General features: G+C 38.3%; 1 protein-coding gene and 1 long non-coding RNA gene across 2 annotated transcripts; both read left to right on the top strand.

Annotated features, from left to right (window-relative positions):
• The first annotated feature begins 58 nt into the window (after positions 1–58).
• Positions 59–13,327, top strand: LOC103509822 (NAD-dependent protein deacetylase sirtuin-2-like). The gene is made up of 7 exons (XM_026824058.1): positions 59–185; positions 1,395–1,519; positions 4,491–4,559; positions 6,010–6,258; positions 9,458–9,581; positions 9,909–10,101; positions 13,114–13,327. Exons 1-7 carry the CDS (start codon positions 173–175, stop codon positions 13,325–13,327), a joined length of 987 nt encoding a protein of 328 aa, XP_026679859.1. The 5' UTR covers positions 59–172.
• A 5,362-nt stretch (positions 13,328–18,689) lies between these two features.
• LOC113467715 lies at positions 18,690–20,214 on the top strand. Its single transcript, XR_003391685.1, has 2 exons — positions 18,690–19,563; positions 19,754–20,214. It is a non-coding gene; the product is annotated as an uncharacterized LOC113467715 (long non-coding RNA).

Here is a 20,214-nt window from a genome sequence, read left to right on the forward strand (position 1 = left end):
ACCTATTTTCCTATTTAAAAAACAAATTCATTTAAGTTTTTAAGTAATAACTGTAATAAGTAATTAAGTATTTCTTGATAACTTGTTTATCTAGTACCTACCTAGTTTACTGATAACTGATAAGGTGATACTGATAACGGCCAAATCCCCAAATAAAGAAAAGTTCTATGGTATGGATAACTCAAGTAAGTATTACAGGATAAGTAAATGTATGTGTAGGTTGGGGTAGGTATGTGTTGGGGTACAGGATAAGTAAGTAAATGTATGTGTAGGTACAAACAGGATATGTAAATACCTAGTCAAGTATACAAACATTACTATTTTGATCCAATGTACTCTATTCACTGTTTTGATGTGTTATCATTGCAAAGCCTTTAACCTCTCTCAGTGGTAGATGAAAGAAAATAAGGGGGATTTAGCTATCAGGCGAGTGCCTTGACCACTATACCACCGAGGCAGGTAGTGTAGGTTGGGGGTACGTGTTGGGGTACAGGATAAGTAAATGTATGTGTAGGTACAAACAGGATACCTATGTTCCTATGTAAATACCTAGTCAAGTATACAAACATTACTATTTTGATCCAATGAACTCTATTCACTGTTTTGATGTATTATCATTGCAAAGCCTTTAACCTCTCTCATTGGTAGATGAAAGAAAATAAGGAGGATTTAGCTAAAATATTAAACTGCAAACCCCCCATGTAGGTAACATACCAACAACAACAAACCTACCTCGGTGGTGTAGTGGTCAAGGCGCTTGCCTGGTAAACAGGAGGGCGTGGTTTCAATCCCAGCCGAGGTATGGAATTTTATCCTCAATATAATTTGAGAATTTGACACAATAATGGTAGTAGCCTACTGCTGGAGTAAAGGGACTTTTCAGTCCTATGCGAGCAGTATAAATAATAGTCAAGTATAAGAACATTACTATTTTGATCCAATGAACTCTATTCACTGTTTTGATGTGTTATCATTGCAAAGCCTTTAACCTCTCTCAGTGGTAGATGAAAGAAAATAAGGGGGATTTAGCTAAAATATTGAACTGCAAACTCCCCATGTAGGTAACATACTTTTATCAATCCCATGCATGGTAAAGTCTTCCTCTTCCACATTAACATGGATTTGATTTCAGATCGCAATGAAGGTGCCAGTGGGTCATCAAGCAACATGGACTTTGATCTCGACTATTATACTTTTATCAATCCCATGCATAGTAAAATCTTCCTCTTCCACATTAACATGGATTTGATTTCAGATCGCAATGAAGGTGCCAGTGGGTCATCAAGCAACATGGACTTTGAAAACTGCAAACCCCCCATGTAGGTAACATACTTTTATCAATCCCATGCATGGTAAAATCTTCCTCTTCCACATTAACATGGATTTGATTTCAGATCGCAATGAAGGTGCCAGTGGGTCATCAAGCAACATGGACTTTGATCTCGAGGCACTACGCAAATACTTCCAAGACAAACTGGGACTTTCTAAAAGTGAGTCAGTCCCAGCCGTACCTCCAAAGGTAACTTTGTACTCAAAAGAGTTAATCTGTACAATGAACAACAAAATTGTAGACTCCATGGGGACAGGAAAGGGAGGTCCTAAGTATGTATCAGGTAGTTATTTTGAATCCTGGACTCTTTTATTGACCTAATATCTAAACGGGAGCAAGTCTACTTCACTAAAAAAATCCCCATTTAATCTTCATGAGACAAATACTTGCACAATTTTTTGTTGTTCATTGTAAAGATTGACTTCTTATTATACTCTTGTAAACAATTAAAACTCCATCTACCTAAATTGTAGACTCCATGGGGACAGGAAAGGGAGGTCCTAAGTACGTATTAGTTATTTTGAATCCTGGACTCTTTTATTGACCTAATATCTAAACGGGAGCAAGTCTACTTTGCTAAAAAAATCCCCTATTTAATCTTCACGAGACAAATACTTGCACAATTTTTTGTTGTTCATTGTAAAGATTGACTTCTTATTATACTCTTGTAAACAATTAAAACTCCATCTACCCACATGGCCCAAATCTGAATAGATCAGTTGCGCTTACTTAGGTGATGTTTCAAAGTTTTTATCCTAAACGGATAATGTTCGTTCTCGGAACGGCTGGCTTTCTCCTATCCTGTCTTCCCTTCTCTATTCGCTTTCTAAACGACAAGACCTTAGCAGTTAGAGTTCCCTCTATCATATATAATAGTAGATCTGTCATATGACAGGTTTCAGCAGAACCTTCTCCAGCTTTCTCGATCTTGGGCATCATTCTGTTTCAAAGTCATAGAGCAGGAAAAATGACCAACGGAATTTTTCTTTTTCTTCTACGACTTCTAGATACTGAGATAAATTGATTTAAAAAATACTGGTAAAATGTGAGGTTTGACGTCATGGCATATGCTCCTGTAGGCGATGACGTCATAATTCATGACTCTCGTTTCATTTGTTTGTGTGCAACTGTGCAAGCGTTTCTGCACATTTTGACATGAAATCTGATGTCACAACTCTTTGAACTTTTTCATTAGAACAGCAATTAAAAATTAAAATTGTAGACTCCATGGGGACAGGAAAAGGAGGTCCTAAGTATGTATTAGGTAGTTATTTTGAATCCTGGACTCTTTTATTGACCTAATATCTAAACGGGAGCAAGTCTACTTCGCTAAAAAAAATCCCCTATTTAATCTTCATGAGACAAATACTGCACAATTTTTTGTTGTTCATTGTAAAGATTGACTTCTTATTATACTCTTGTAAACAATTAAAACTCCCTCTACCCACATGGCCCAAATCTGAATAGATCAGTTGCGCTTACTTAGGTGATGTTTCAAAGTCACAAAGCAGGAAAAATGACCAACTGAATTTTTCTTTTTCTTCTACAACTTCTAGATACCGAGATAAATTGATTTGAAAAATACTGGTAAAATGTGAAGTTTGATGTCATGGCATATGCTCCTGTAGGCAATGATGTCATAATTCATGACTCCTGCTTCATTTGTTTGTGTGCAAGTGTTTCTGCACATTTTGACATGAAATCTGATGTCACAACTCTTTGAACTTTTTCATTAGAATAGCAATTAAAAATTGATTTTCCAAGCTTTTAAAGTTACTTTTTCGGAGTTTTGACCTCAGATTTGGATTTTTCACAACTTTTTACGTAGGAATCTACCTTTTATTAATAATATTTTCCCAATTGCAACTGCCCCATTGTATGACTTGACCTGGACTCAAACCACCAACTTCTGGAGTTCACTGTGCCACCAACCTGCAGAAGCCCACTCACTAAAGTGTTTACTTTTTCAAAGTAGTTCCTTGATGAAATGTCTTGAAAGTTGTGTCCAATCAAAATAGAACCCAGGAGTGCAACTACATACAATGACTTAGTTTTGGTACATTGGTGTATGACTCATGGCACTGCTAATTCTTTCATTTTTTTTTTTATTTTTTTTTCTCTCTCTCTCTCTCTCTCTCTCTCCTCTTATTATAAAACATATGACTTCAGTTATGTGTTCATAGAGCTGATAATACCATGTGCACACAATTCAGTCTGTTCCTACAATGTTTTCTTTTGTTTATTCACTTCTGTGATAGTGGAAAAAGAGGAAGACCATCAAACAAACCCACCATTAAATCTACCACCAAAGGATGCCCTGTATTTTGCATTTGAACTTACAGTAACTTTTGAACAGTAACATTTGCTTTTTAACAACAGTATACCAACCTCAATGGTGTAGTAATTACTTTGAATCTGGAGGTTGGTGGTTCAAGTCCAAGTCAAGTAATAAAATTTAGCCTTATTAAATAGGTAATGATATTTGCAATGAGCATTTTTATGCTTAACGCAATTAAAATTCCTTTAACAATAATATGAGCTATACATATAAAACTGTAAAAAAGCATGTGTTACTGTATTTTGGAAAAATCAATCTGTTTCTGACCATTATATCAGGGCTGTTTTTCTGAAAGCAACTTAAAAACTTTCACAAAATATACGTGTCCTAATCCTAACAAAACTACCTGTTACAATGTTTACAAAATGTTTTTAAAAGTCTTTTTCTTCTGCAATTAAATATGCAATGATATTTGTGATGAGCATTTTTATGCTTAACACAATTAAAATTCCTTTAACAACAATATCAGCTATACATATAAAACTGTAAAAAAGCATGTGTTACTGTATTTTGGAAAAATTAATCTGTCTCTGACCATTATATCAGGGCTGTTTTTCTGAAAGCAACTTGACAACTTTCACAAAATATACGTGTCCTAATCTAATCCTAACAAAACTACCTGTTACAATGTTTACAAAATGTTTTTAAAAGTCTCTTTCTTCTGCAATCAGTATTATTTCTTGCTTTTGCATTGACTCAGCAACTAAAATGGGGACCATGATAATAGCTCTTCTCTCCCATCTGATAAGGGACATACTATAGGATGAGCATGCTATGGCACAGGCCCACCCATCTTACCTATCTATTTCTGCCTGTTTTCAGCTGGAGAATGCTAACATAGAGTCCATAGTGAAATACATCCAGAGTGGTGACAATAAAAATCCGCTCCGGGCGGGAATCGAACCCGCGGCCTAGCGCTTTCAATGCAGACGCGCTACCAACCAAGCTAACTAAGCTGGCAAAAATTCCTTGGTAAAAATTCCACTTACCCTGCAACGCTCGCGGACAGGCCGCCGAAACTGGACGGAAAGTCGAACTTGCTCCGCCAATCCCACGACCCGCGTGGCTTTTTCCTCATGAACTTGTATTCGCGTGAGAACGATCCCGCCGAGGATTTGGACTTTGGCAAATATTTGTACTTATCATCGAACGACACACTGGAGAAATCGTCTGTCCAAACCAGGGCTAGTAGGGAGCACAGGATACCTCCCAGTACCCAGGCCAACATACTCAGCTAACTCACTTCCCAAACGGGCGGGGAGAAGACACTTTGTGAATTAAAAAATAGCCTGCTTAAGGCCAATCTTACCACTGAGAGTTAACACAGCGTCAAGGGTTACCTTTGACGGCACCCATTTGATACAGGCATAGGTGAATAAAAGAGTTCTTTTGTTATAATATTTAAAACGGAAGACACTTTAGGACTTAGGTCATAAAAAAAAATTATTAACAATAGTATGGAAAGGACTCGAAAAATTACACTTGGTGTTTTAATTTCAATTTGATTGTTTGTTTATTTATTATTTTACTCAAACAAGGTTTTTTATCTAAAAATTGAAAAATATTCTGTACCAAATACATAAGACCTTCTTTAGACTGCAGGAATAAAGGGACTTTTCAGTCTCATTTTGACAGTATAAACAGGGTTTATGTTTGGTATTGGTATAAGTAGGGCCAACTGCAGGAATAAAGGGACTTTTCAGTCTCATTTTGACAGTATAAACAGGGTTTATGTTTGGTATTGGTATAAGTAGGGCCATCGGCTATAATAAACACCCTATGTCACTGCGACCTGGTTAGATATCTATTGTTTATTCTATTCTACTTTTACCGTTTTCGATAGTAGCGTAAGTTTCTCGACCTTTGTTCTTCGCACGCATCATTTAGCTTACGAGTACATCCTGAACCTTGAAAAGTTGTCTCACTACTGCTTTTACTGCTTTTGTTGTCAATTATTGATTTTGGCCTGTGATAAGACGGTTTGTTTTTAGCAAATACAGTTCAGGACCTATATGAGCATTGAGCACACATTCTTTGAAGACATGAGAGCATGTTTCACATGTGCAAATGTTTGGCGGTAAAATGTTTTGAATTTGAAAAACGTCCTTCTATCACACTTTGAGTAACCCGGTCTCGTTAGCTTGGCAGGTAAAGTTCTAGGTCGCGGGTTTGATTCCCGCCCGGGGTGAATTTTATCCTAAACAAATAATGTTCGTTCTCGGAACGGCTGGGTTCCTCTTTCTTCTATCCTGGCTGGCATCGTTCTTCCTTCGATTTTCGGAACGATAAGACCCCTCTAACTTTTTTTTTTTTAATATTCTAATCGCTTATTTTTCTTCTGCTTGACACATTCCCAGCGGCCGGTATTCCCGACTTCCGATCTCCCGGCTCAGGCCTGTACGACAACCTGGAGAAATACAAGCTGCCCCATCCAATGGCCATCTTTGAGCTCGACTACTTCAAACATCGGCCCGAAGCCTTCTACACACTGGCCAAGGAGCTTTATCCGGGCTCTTTCAAACCCACCCCCTGCCACTACTTTCTCAAACTTCTGCACCAGAAGAACCTGCTCCTGCGCCACTTTACACAGGTGATTATTACTTTCTATTACCCCGTAGAGGTTTCCTATGCCACTTTACATAGGTGATTATTACTTTCTATTACCCAGTATAGGTTTATTGGGGCTCCTTCAAACCTACCCCCTGCCACTACTTTCTCAAACTTCTGCACCAGAAGAACCTGCTCCTGCGCCACTTTACACAGGTGATTATTACTTTCTATTACCCCGTAGAGGTTTCCTATGCCACTTTACATAGGTGATTATTACTTTCTATTACCCAGTAGAGGTTTATCCGGGCTCTTTCAAACCCACCCCCTGCCACTACTTTTTCAAACTTCTGCACCAGAAGAACCTGCTCCTGCGCCACTTTACACAGGTGAATATTACTTTCTATTACCCCGTAGAGGTTTCCTATGCCACTTTACATGGGCGTTTGTCGATTCCCCCGAATTTTTGATTTGTTTCTATTTCCGGTGTTCTATTCCCCCGATGAAATATTTGGGTAGCCATGGATCACCCCCTGCCACTACTTTTTCAAACTTCTGCACCAGAAGAACCTGCTCCTACGCCACTTTACACAGGCGATTATTACTTTCTATTACCCAGTAGAGGTTTAATGGAATATTTTGTCTATAGTCAGGGTGTCTACCAGACTGGAAAACCGGGCATTGTCAGGGAATTTCACGGAGACTGGAAAAGTCAGGGAATTTTTCAAAGCCTAAAAAAAGAATTTTCGGTCCATAAAAAAGTATGCAACCTTGAAGGGGCAACTCATATTTTCTAAAATTAGAGTATGTCAATTCCCCCTCATAACAAGATATTAATTATGTAAACCTTGATTTCGAATAGTAATGTTTTGAAGTTCATCTGGTAATCATGGCATCAATTAAATTTGTGACTAGTGAACGCGGTAAAGAACTGTGTAGTGAAAAAATGCACTGCATTCATCAAAACTGTGGCTGATAAAGAAATCACGGTTGAAAACCTGGATCACTCACATGATCCTCCAAGTGGAGATGTCTTTTAAATAAATGGATTACCTATTTTTTTTTTTTACTTTTTGAATTAAAAAACATGTTTTTCATTTTTTGTTCATCGGGGGAATAGAACTATACCTTTTTTTTCTACAGGGTGTCCCGCGAACGACTGTACAACGCTTGAGGGTTGATGCAGGACCTAAAGGGCTACCAGAAAAAGCTATCTGGACAGATCCGATTTTCAACAGGGGCGGAGTTATGAAGGATTTTCTGTTTTTCAACATTTTTCATACCTTGTCCCCTTAAAACGCCTTTATCCCTTGAACCAATAAAGATAATAAAAAACTGATTGCACCATTGAAAAGAACACAAAATTTACTAAAAGAAAAGATTCCCTGTTTTGGTAAAACCCTCCCTCAAACACAACCAAAAGCTTGAGAAAAAGATTTTTTTGTATCTCTTTAAAAACTACCATTTTTTCAATTCGATTTTTCTTCAAGTTTCCACTGAAACCCATTGAATTTCTCCTAATAGAAAAGTACCCCTTTTTGTCCTCTTTAATCCCATTATCTTGAATTTTCTGAGAAATCATTATTTACGGAGATATTAACGATACAAATGGAGAATCCGTCAACTTCCTACGTTACTATGATTCCCTGTCCACCTGTTTCTTTCTATCGCCGCGCCGAATTTTCCTCCAAAAACAACACGAACAACAAAACAAGTAACAACAACAACAACAACAACAACAACAACAACAACAACAACAACAACAACAACGACACCAAACAACAACGTGGACAAACATTTCCTATCACTTTACATGGTGATTGCACTTATTTCCTACCGCCTGCTTTCCTCCATTAACAACACCACAACAACAACAACAGTCATAACACCAACTATACGTGGTAGTGGCTGAGGCCCCCACCTTTACACACGAGGTTCTCACTCTACCTGTCAGACTCCGAAAAAATTGACGATTCGAGGGGGCGCCGGCCACCCTCTCTCCCCTCTTTGAGCTTCCATTTATCTCCCCTGTATTGCGTCCAGAGCTAGACACACCACGCAACCTAAGTCGAGGCAAAAATCCTGTTATCTACGGCGCCTGTGGCTTGCCTGGAATGAGAAATGTATAAACTAAATATAACGGTGGTGTAGTTGTCGGTCCAGTAGAAAAAGCTGTTGCAGTAATTTTGTTGTTGGAGGTGTTGTAGCGTTGTGGTTGTGTTGGTCTGTTGTTGGTGTGTTGTTGTTGTTTGTTTTGTTGTTCGTGTTATGTTTTTGGAGGAAAATCGGCGCGGCGATAGAAAAGAAACTGGTTGTGACATACTATCAGGGATATTATCATAGTAACGTAGGAAATTGGACGGATTTCTCCCTTTGTATCGTTGATAATATCTCCGGTGAAATAATGATTCTCAGAAAATTCAAGATAATGGAATTAAAGAGAGGACAAAAAGGGGTACTTTTCCTATCAGGAGAAAATTCAATGGGTTTTAGTGGAACCACTGAAGAAAAAATCGAATTGAAAAAATGGTAGTTTTTAAAGAGAGGTACAAAAATTGAATCCTTTTACTCAAGCCTCTGTTGTGTTTGAGGGAGGGTTTTACCAAAACAGGGGATATCTCGATCTTTAGTTAAATTTTGTGTTCTTTTTCAATGGTGCAATCAATTTTTTATTCTCTTTATTGGTTAAGAAGATATGAGAGTTTTAAGTGGACAAGGTGATGGAAAAATGTTAAGAAATCAGATAAGATTGTTCGCGGTATTCGCGTTTTGTTCGCGGTATTCGCGTTTTGTGCGCAGTATCCGCGGTTTGTTCGCGATATTCGCAGTTATGGGTTCGATCTCAGGCAAACGCAGATTTTTTTCAGCTCTTTTTTTACCGCAAATAATTGATGAAACCAAAAATTTCGCCTGCGGCCGGTCCTAAAATTTTTAGTTTCTATAGATTGTATAGCTCACATTAGTTTTGTTGATTTCTTTTTTACAACCTCCGTGGCCGAGTTTGTAACATATTAGGCTTACACACCGGAGGTCTCGGGTTCGATTCCCGGACTTCAATCGAGTAGCGACCAGTGGCGGCATTACCAGTGTAAAAAGATTATATTATTGAAATATGGCAATTCATTGCAAAGGAGGTAAAATACTGTGATACCCACAAAAGTTGTGAAAAAGCTCTGCATTACCACAAAGAATTTGAGAGATTTGATTTGATTTTTTTTTATTTATTTATTTTTATTTTTCAGAACATAGATAATTTGGAAAGGATTGCAGGGTTGCCAGATGATAAGCTAGTGGAAGCTCATGGCTCGTTTCACACCTCACACTGCTTGACATGTAGGAAGGACTATTCAGTAGCTTGGATGAAAGGTAAGAATTTCAGTATTTGGATTGCAAATATTTCGATGTGTTGCTCTTGTGTTGATCCAGCGCCAAAATAGTGTCTCCCCTCTCCCATCTGAATATTTTCTATTCATATTTTACTCCCCCCCCCCTTCTTAATTTAAACAAGGTTATATTTGCATATCTGTATACTCTAACTTGGCCTAGCAGTGCGCTCAGACCTATCTAATATACCTATAATTATAAGACCTTGTTTAGACTGCGGCAGTAAAGGGACTTTTCAGTCTCATTCTGGCAAGATAAACACGGTATATTCTATGTTCTCAGAACGAATGTTTTCTCCTATGTTCTCAGAACGAATATTCGCGGAAGTGATTCCGACGTGCGAGAAATGTAACGGCCTCGTTAAACCGGACATTGTGTTTTTCGGTGAGAATCTGCCGTCCCGGTATTTCCATAGGGTGGATGTTGACTTCCCCAAGGCAGACCTGCTCCTCATCATGGGAACATCACTGGTGGTGCAACCCTTCTGCTCTCTGGTGGACAAGTAAGTAGAATGGTATTTCCATAGGGTGGATGTTGACTTCCCCAAGGCAGACCTGCTGCTCATCATGGGAACATCACTGGTGGTGCAACCCTTCTGCTCTCTGGTGGACAAGTAAGTAGAGACCTTGTTTAGACTGCGGCAGTAAAGGGACTTTTCAGTCTCATTCTGGCAGGATAAACACGGTATATTCTATGTTCTCAGAACGAATGTTTTCTCCTATGTTCTCAGAACGAATATTCGCGGAAGTGATTCCGACGTGCGTTTTTCTTCGCACGCATCATTTGGCTTACATCCTGAACCTTGAAAAGTTGTCTCACTACTGCTTTTGTTGTCAATTGTTGATTTTGGCCTGTGATAAGACAGTTTGTTTTTAGCAAATACAGTTCAGGACCTATATGAGCATTGAGCACCATTCTTTGAAGACATGAGGGCATGTTTCACATGTGCAAATGTTTGGCGGTAAAATGTTTTGAATTTGAAAAACGTCCTTCTATCACACTTTGAGTAACCTGGTCTCGCAATAAAAATGCGCCCCGGGCGGGAATCGAACCCGCGGCCTAGCGCTTTCAATGCAGACGCGCTACCAACCAAGCTAACTAGGCTGGCAAAAATTCCACTTACCCTGCAACGCTCGCGGACAGGCCGCCGAAACTGGAGGGAAAGTCGAACTTGCTCCGCCAATCCCACGACCCGCGTGGCTTTTTCCTCATGAACTTGTATTCGCGTGAGAACGATCCCGCCGAGGACAACAAATTAGGTAGGTACATAGGTACTGATTTTCTTTAATCACGATCGAATAAACTACGGGCTAAAAAAATTCCCGGAGTTTTTTATTCTCTTTATTGGTTTAAGAGATAATGGCGTTTTAAGGGGACAAGGTATGAAAAATGTTAAAAAACAGAAAATCCTTCATAACTCCGCCCCTGTTGAAAATCGGATCTGTCCAGATAGCTTTTTCTACTGCTAAACTGGAAAAACGCTGTTTAAATAGGAAAATGAAGTTGATTTTTTCCTCAATATTAAGGTAGAGAGAGGAAACATGAACCTCTCTCTATCAATATGGGGACCTTCACAAAGTTACGGAGGCATCGATTAGGATGTTAATATTAAGGGTCTGGAGGTCCCGGGTTCGGTTCCCGGCGGGGTCAAAGTTTTTTCGGCTCTGTGCTTGGAGTTCGGGGTGCACTCAGCCTCCCGAGGACAAGTGAGTAGCGACTTCAATCGAGTAGCGACCAGTGGCGGCATTACCAGTGTAAAAAGATTATATTATTGAAATATGGCAATTCATTGCAAAGGAGGTAAAATACTGTGATACCCACAAAAGTTGTGAAAGAACTCTGCTTTACCACAAAGAATTTGATAGATTTGATTTGATTTTTTTTTTTCTTTCAGAACATAGATAATTTGGAAAGGATTGCAGGGTTGCCAGATGATAAGCTAGTGGAAGCTCATGGCTCGTTTCACACCTCACACTGCTTGACATGTAGGAAGGACTATTCAGTGGCTTGGATGAAAGGTAAGAATTTCAGTATTTGGATTGCAAATAATTCGATGTGTTACTTTTTGTTGCTCTTGTGTTGATCCAGCGCCAAAATAGTGTGTGTCCTCTCCCATCTGAATATTTTCTATTCATATTTTACTCCCCCCCCCCTTCTTAATTTAAACAAGGTTATATTTGCATATCTATATACTTTACCTATCTAATATATAATAGCTTGGATGAAAGGTAAGAATTTCAGTATTTGGATTGCAAATATTTCGATGTGTTGCTCTTGTGTTGATCCAGCGCCAAAATAGTGTCTCCCCTCTCCCATCTGAATATTTTCTATTCATATTTTACTTCCCCCCCTTCTTATTTTAAACAAGGTTATATTTGCATATCTATATACTCTACCTATCTAATATATAATTACTAGCTGAATTCCGTCGCTTCGCTCCGGAATCCTCATCCCGAGGCATGGCCAAACTTGTGGAAAAGGCATGGCCGAACTTGTAGTTATCAAACTAAAAACATAAACGAAACTCAAATATTTTTAGCCTGTTTAATGTCTCATGATGAAATGCACTTTGGCACTTTTGCACTTACGCATATGCATGAAAGCCCTCTGAAAATGGACCAACATACAGAGTCCTAAACTGAGACATATTCTAAAGTGTCAAAAACTCTAAATTGGGAGTTTAACTCTTTTGACGTACTTACGTAATAAGTATAAGTAGTGCTTTGTTTAGACTGTCAGCTTAGAACAAGTTGTTCCATTAAAACAAATTACATACGTAATGGAATGGGAATGACATCCACAGAGCTTCATACAAAATGGTGATGGTAGAATACGGGTGTAACATTTAATCTTCCTTCATAGGTATTTAGTTTGTTAAGTTTTAGATGTTTAATTTATAACTACTCTCGAATAGAAGGCAACCTCCTTGGCCGAATGGGTATCACACTAGGCTTGCACGCAGGAGGCCTGAGTTCGATTCCCGGTGGGGCCGAAGTTTTTTCGGCTCTGTGCTTGGAGTTCGGGGTGCATTCAGCCTCGTGAGGACAATTGAGTAGCTACTTTAATCGAGTAGCGGACGATTATGGTTGTTTTCAAAAAATTCAAAATTTTAGCTAGTCAGATTGCTTAAACCCACAATAAAACTTAAAGGGAGTTTAAACTCGATTTGTGGTCCGGTCATAAGCAGGGAAATTTGGTAAAAGCCACAGAGAATCTGGTTAGGGGACTGAATAGCTTTATACAGAGAGGTAGACTAGTGCTGTTTAGTTGGGGTACTGGTAACCGAGATAAGAGTAGCTAACCCTTACTACCTTACCTAGCTGATTTCAATGTTATTTTTCTCTCTTCGCTTAGCAGTTATAGTTCCCTCTATCAAACCTCTTTGAAAAATTCCACTGTTTTTTTATGTTTGTTTTAAATGCACGTTGCACATAGGTACCTAAGTACCTTCTTCTCTGTATTTTTTGTCCAGTAAAATTTCGAATTTAACCCCTTACTGTCCTTCCCTCCTCAGTGCACCTCCCCATTGCCCTCGACTCCTCATCAACAAGGAGAAGGTAGGAGTGGGATCACGGAACCCGCTCATGGGATTACTGGGATTAAGTGAAGGATTGGGATTTGATAATGAGAACAACGTACGGGATGTGTTCCTAGAAGGAGATTGTGATAGTGGCTGTCAGAAACTAGCTGACATGCTAGGCTGGGGGGTAAGTTATTCATTATTATAGTTAGATCCCGCTCATGGGATTACTGGGATTAAGTGAAGGATTGGGATTTGATAATGAGAACAACGTACGGGATGTGTTCCTAGAAGGAGATTGTGATAGTGGCTGTCAGAAACTAGCTGACATGCTAGGCTGGGGGGTAAGTTATTCATTATTATAGTTAGATCCCGCTCATGGGATTACTGGGATTAAGTGAAGGATTGGGATTTGATAATGAGAACAACGTACGGGATGTGTTCCTAGAAGGAGATTGTGATAGTGGCTGTCAGAAACTAGCTGACATGCTAGGCTGGGGGGTAAGTTATTCATTATTATAGTTAGATCCCGCTCATGGGATTACTGGGATTAAGTGAAGGATTGGGATTTGATAATGAGAACAACGTACGGGATGTGTTCCTAGAAGGAGATTGTGATAGTGGCTGGCAGAAACTAGCTGACATGCTAGGCTGGGGGGGAAGTTTTTCATTGTTAAGGAGCGCGGGAGGGGCCCGCCGGTGGGGCCGAAGTTTTTTCGGCTCTGTGCTTGGAGTTCGGGGTGCATTCAGCCTCGTGAGGACAATTGAGTAGCTACTTTAATCGAGTAGCGGACGATTAACAAAGTAGACGGCATTACCAGCGTAAAAAGATAATGGAAATTGATTCCAAGGGAGGCACTTGGTAATGTTGTGATATCCACAAAAGTTGTGAAAAAGCTCTGCTTTACCACAAAGAATTCGAGATTTGATTCGAATAGACGGCATACATAGACCATTTAAACCTCACCTCTCTATTAATTTTTATTCAATTTAAATACCTAGATTCACACATGGCCTTGCTGCTTAGCGTGTAAACAAATAAATAAATACCTAGACTAGAATAATCCCTTGGGGGCTGGGGTTCGAGACCCAGTAACGACATAAACCTTTAAAAATGTTATTTTCAGAAGGATATTTTGTAAAGGTTTCGTTTAAAAATTGCTGGATTTTTATTATTATTTCGGTTAGGATCAACTTTTGAGTAGAAGGTAACAACTAAGGAAGTTACTAGCCCAATGCAGTTTCTTTCACCTAACCTTTAGGTCCAATGCCTATACAAATAAGTTAGAAAAAAATTTCCTACCTCGGCTGGGCTCAAACCTATGTCCTCCTGTATACCAAACGAGCAGAATGACCACTAAGCTACCGAGGCGAGTATTTATATGCTTGGACTAAATTAGTATATCATTCTGGATAGGTACTAATTAGTTCACACTTCCATGCTAATCTGTGTATCATGACTACTTGTACTTGGTATGTGTTCAATAAACATAGAAACCTCAGTGGTTTAGTGGTTAACATGGGGGACTTTGAATCTGGAGTTTGGTGGTTCGAGTCCAAGTCAAGTCATAAAATTTAGTACGTAGTGTATTGGGCAGGGAACGACATTTGTGATAAGCGCTTATGCATCTTGTGCTTTTTAATTTTTGGAATTTTTTCATCAAACAAATGGAAAAATTTCACTCAGAAGCCCCTCTGTCAGATAACCATTGAAAATACAAAAGTGGCCCTTGGCAGCAAGTGTGGTAGCGCTATTACACCCAAAAAGGAAAAACGTGGAAATCTGGAAAACCTCCGGATAATATAATAGGACTATAGTTACGTATATACCTTACACCTTGTAGATTTAGTGATCCATCTGGAAATGGCCCGTGGCAGCAAGTGTGGTCGCGCTATTACTCCCAAAAATAATAAATCAAGGAAATCTGGAAAACCTCCGGATAATAATATAGGACTAGAGTTCCAGCCTAGTTAGCTTGGTTGGTAGCGCGTCTGCCTTGTAAGCGCTAGGCCGCGGGATCGATTCCCGCCCGGGGCAGATTTTATCCTGAAGGGATAAGGTTCGTACCTCGGATCGGCTGGCTTTCTCCTATCCTGTCTTCCTTCTTTCTTTAATTTCGGGACGATAAAACACTAGCAGTTACAGTTCCCTCTAACAAACCTCTTAAAAGAAAAGACTCTAGCTTACACCTTGTAGGACTATGGTTAGTTTTGACACCCTGTATACCTGTAGGTTTAGTGGTGTTTACTCTGTCTATTCCAGCTCTTGTATCAATAATGGCAAAATAAACGTTACGTATATCTAGCTCCCAGGCAATAGGTACTGCAAATGTGTTAATGAAACTGAGCTCCTTTATTCTGTATGATTTTTTTACTTTCTATTACTACAGTATAGCGGAGCTATACTAGTAATGAAAGTATTGCAATCGGTCCAAATTTTCAAAATCGGGAAGACTTACATTATTATGTAGTCAAAGTCTCAAATTAATGAGAGGAGGCAAGAAAAGAAAAATAATGTGTACCTCTTAATATTATTATTATTAATTAGATTCATATTAGACACCCAAATTAGATAATGGCTTACCTTATTTTATAGTTGACTAGGGTTCTTAGTTGGGGATTATTATTTACACCGACTCGAGTTTCGCCTCACTCGTAGGCTTTTTCGCGTAGGCTACTGAACAGCTGATTCAAGATCACAATGCACGCCCAACACCTACGCAAACAACAACAAACCAACCTCAGTCATCTTGAAAAAGCCATGTTTACTCTGTCTATTCCAGCTCTTATATCAATAATGGCAAAATAAACGTTACGTATACCTAGCTCCCAGCAGTAGGAACTGCAAATGTGTTAATGAAACTGAGCTCATTTATTCTGTATGATTTGTTTTTCTCTCTAAAGCTTGGTACACACGTAACGAAGAATTGTAATGAAATAATAATAATAGTGCTTATTTATACTGCTCGCATAGGACTGAAAAGTCCTTTTACTCCAGCAGTAGGCTACTACTATTATTGTGGTCAAATTCTCAAATTATATGAGGATAAAATTCCATACCTCGGCAGGGATTGAACCCACGCCCTCTTGTTGACCAGGCGAGCGCCTTGACCACTACTACACCACCGAGGCAGGTCACCCATCCATTTATTGGCCTTCAATGAAAGGCGATTTAGTTTGGTTTTTCGATCTTCTTACAATCGGTGATACGATACGTACATTAATTCTGTGCTAAATCGGTATGATCATACTCAAAAAGCCCACTCTGACGCTTAGGTGATGAACTGTGTGACTACGCAACGTATGTACCAGGCTTTAGAGGCTTTTTTTTTCAATGTTCAAAAAAACATCTCAGGTATATAGTTAAAGTACGACAATTTAAATTTGGTATGTACATGTGCATAATGTCTATGTAGTAGGTACCTATTACGTACGTCTATGATTATTTTCGTCGGTTTCAAGTGGTTCTCATTTGAATCTGTTTAAAATATTATTATTACAACAGGAGGGCTGAGATCTGTCACTTTTTCGTGTCAATCAATTCCGGGTATAAATCGCTCGATTTTTTTAATTGAGTGGATTTTTTTTTTTTATGCTGATACGTTTGTGTACCTCGTGCGGCGTGCGTAAATACTGTTGTCTTTTGTTTTGAATAGTTAGTAGTTATGCAGTCGGTATTTATTATTTTCGAAATTATATTATGTACCTACCTAGTTATAATAAATTATGTACCTACGTAGTACGTACCTAATGCTCTTCCTGTTCTTTATGAACATATTTCTCAGTTTCTTTTGAAAAGGTGTTTGGTTCGTGTCTGAAAATTGATAGCGTTTATTGATTACCTTAACCAGACCATTTATTTATTTTCTTGCTGAGAAATTTTATTGGTCCGGTCTTTTTAACTTTTCGCGATTACAAGAATATTTAACATAACTTTTTTTGTGATTCAATATATGATTAAAAAAAAGTATTTTTTTCTTAGAAAAAAAAGATTTATTTTGAAATTGCTCGTCAGCTTTTGTTAATTTGTAAAAAAAAAAAAGTTTTGAAAAGAGCTCATCCTACCTACATATTAAATTTAAAAAATAACCTTTTCTGAAAATAGCAAATGATAATATGTAGTAGGTAATTTGTATGTCATATTGGATTGTATGGAAACCAATACCTACCTACTATAATTTCACTTTTTTCTGAACCTTTACGAAGTTTTAAAGTTCCAAAGTCTTCAATCATGTTTGTCATTTGAAAGTGTTAGAGGTGATTTAGTTGACGTAAAATAATCATAATGTTGTGTCAGTGGACATCCCTGGTTATTCTCCACTATGTTTTCTACATTTTGGGCGAATATGCTCTTCCTGTTCTTTATGAACATATTTCTCAGTTTCTTTTGAAAAGGTGTTTGGTTCGTGTCTGGAAATTTATAGCGTTTATTGATTACCTAACCAGACCATTTATTTATTTTCTTGCTGAGAAATTTTATTGGTCCGGTCTTTTTAACTTTTCGCGATTACCTACAAGAATATTTAACATAACTTTTTGTGATTTAATATATGATTAAAAAAAGTAGTTTTTCTAAAAAATAAAAAAAAAGATATGATATGATTTATTTTTAAATTGCTCGTCAGCTTTTGTTAATTTGTTAAAAAAAGTTTTGAAAAGAGCTCATCCTACCTACATATTAAATTTGAAAAATAACCTTTTCTGAAAATACCAAATGATAATATGTAGTAGGTAATTTGTATGTCATATTGGATTGTATGGAAACCAATACCTACTAATTTCACTTTTTAAAGTTCCAAAGTCTTCAATCATGTTTGTCATTTAAAAGTGTTAAGTGATTTAGTTGACGTAAAATAATCATAATGTTGTGTCAGTGGACATCCCTGGTTATTCTCCACTATGTTTTCTACATTTTGGGCGAAGTGGAAGCTTGTGTCTGTTCAAATCGTGTCAAGTGTATTTGCCTAGGAGACTCGTACAATGAAAAAAGTATAAGATTCTAAAAATAATCCCGCAATTTTTCAATGAGAGATAAGAAAGTTCCTTGAAAATCAACGCAAAACTGTTCTCAGTTCATGATCATGCCTCGGTGACGTAGTGGTCAAGACGCTTGCCTGGTAAACACGAGGGCGCGGGTTCGATCCCAGCCAAGGCATGGAATTTTATCCTCAATTTTTATTTGAGACATTGACCACATACTAGAAGACGAGAGAAAAGAAACGAAAATAAGCGAAGGAAATGCAAATAAAAACCCAGGAGAAGCCCATGACGGAGGAAATAATGTTGGAGAAACTCAAGACACAGAAAAGTTAACTGAAAAGACTGAAGATAAAGTTGAGAAAAGACCAAGTGAAGGAGAGAAAGCGTGTGAAGAAAAGGAGGAAAGACTGAGTGAAAGCACAGGTACCATTTGAAGTATTTTGTAATTACTCTTTGAACTATTCATAATATAACCTTTGAAGTAATTTGTAAGTAAGCACCCTTTGAAGTAATTTGTAAACATTCCCTTTATTACTCTTTGAACTATTCATAATGTAACCTTTGAAGTAATTTGTAAGTAGGCAAGTGAAAGCAAACTCGATGTCCCTGCCGGGGAGATGGGAGAGAGCGAAAAGAGTTCCCATAAGTTGTGAGATGCCCCTGTGAGGAGACGCCAAATTGTGCCAAAGATGAAGAATGCGCTTGCTGGAACTTGGCCTAGCGCATTGCTTTGCGCTCAGATTGGAGACCTGACTATGGCGCTAAAAAAAGAGTGGCGCATAGCGCATAGAGCATCAAGCAGGTAGAGGGAAGCGATTAATCCCCCTAGAGATGAGATCAAAAATCATCATACAAAATGGTGATGGTAGAATACGGGTGTAACATTTAATCTTCCTTCATATTTAGTTTGTTAAGTTTTAGATGTTTAATTTATAACTACTCTCGAATAGAAGGCAACCTCCCTGGCCGAATGGGTATCACACTAGGCTTGCACGCAGGAGGCCCGAGTTCGATTCCCGGCGGGGCCGAAGTTTTTTCGGCTCTGTGCTTGGAGATCGGGGTGCACTCAGCCTCGTGAGGACGATTGAGTAGCTACTTTAATCTTGTACCGGACGATTAACAAAGTAGACGGCATTACCAGCGTAAAAAGATAATGGAAATTGATTCCAAGGGAGGCACTTGGTAATGTTGTGATATCCACAAAAGTTGTGAAAAAGCTCTGCTTTACCACAAAGAATTCGAGATTTGATTCGAATAGACGGCATACATAGACCATTTAAACCTCACCTCTCTATTAATTTTTATTCAATTTAAATACCTAGATTCACACATGGCCTTGCTGCTTAGCGTGTAAACAAATAAATAAATACCTAGACTAGAATAATCCCTTGGGGGCTGGGGTTCGAGACCCAGTAACGACATAAACCTTTAAAAATGTTATTTTCAGAAGGATATTTTGTAAAGGTTTCGTTTAAAAATTGCTGAGATTTGATTTGAATAGACGGCATACATAGACCATTTAAACCTCAGCTCTCTATCAATTTTTATTCCATTTAAATACCTATACCTAGACTAGAATAATCCCTTGGGGTTCGAGACCCAGTAACGACATAAACCTTTAAAAATGTTATTTTCAGAAGGATATTTTGTAAAGGTTTCGTTTAAAAATTGCTGGATTTTTATTATTATTTCGGTTAGGATCAACTTTTGAGTAGAAGGTAACAACTAAGGAAGTTACTAGCCCAATGCAGTTTCTTTCACCTAACCTTTAGGTCCAATGCCTATACAAATAAGTTAGAAAAAAATTTCCTACTTCGGCTGGGCTCAAACCTATGTCCTCCTGTATACCAAACGAGCAGAATGACCACTAAGTGACTAAGCTACCGAGGCGAGTATTTATATGCTTGGACTAAATTAGTATATCATTCTGGATAGGTACTAATTAGTTAACACTTCCATGCTAATCTGTGTATCATGACTACTTGGTATGTGTTCAATAAACATAGAAACCTCAGTGGTTTAGTGGTTAACATGGGAGACTTTGAATCTGGAGTTTGGTGGTTCGAGTCCAAGTCAAGTCATAAAATTTAGTACGTAGTGTATTGGGCAGGGAAC

The sequence above is a fragment of the Diaphorina citri genome, unplaced genomic scaffold (assembly GCF_000475195.1).
Source record: "Diaphorina citri unplaced genomic scaffold, Diaci psyllid genome assembly version 1.1 scaffold533, whole genome shotgun sequence".
In the NCBI taxonomy this organism is placed as follows: Eukaryota; Metazoa; Arthropoda; class Insecta; order Hemiptera; family Psyllidae; genus Diaphorina; species Diaphorina citri.

Bases quoted from the DNA above. Each gene is read 5' to 3' on its own strand.
- LOC103509822 (XM_026824058.1), top strand. The intron at 6,259-9,457 runs GTGATTATTACT...TTTATTTTTCAG, and splicing joins TCCTGCGCCACTTTACACAG to AACATAGATAATTTGGAAAG. The intron at 9,582-9,908 runs GTAAGAATTTCA...CTATGTTCTCAG, and splicing joins TTCAGTAGCTTGGATGAAAG to AACGAATATTCGCGGAAGTG.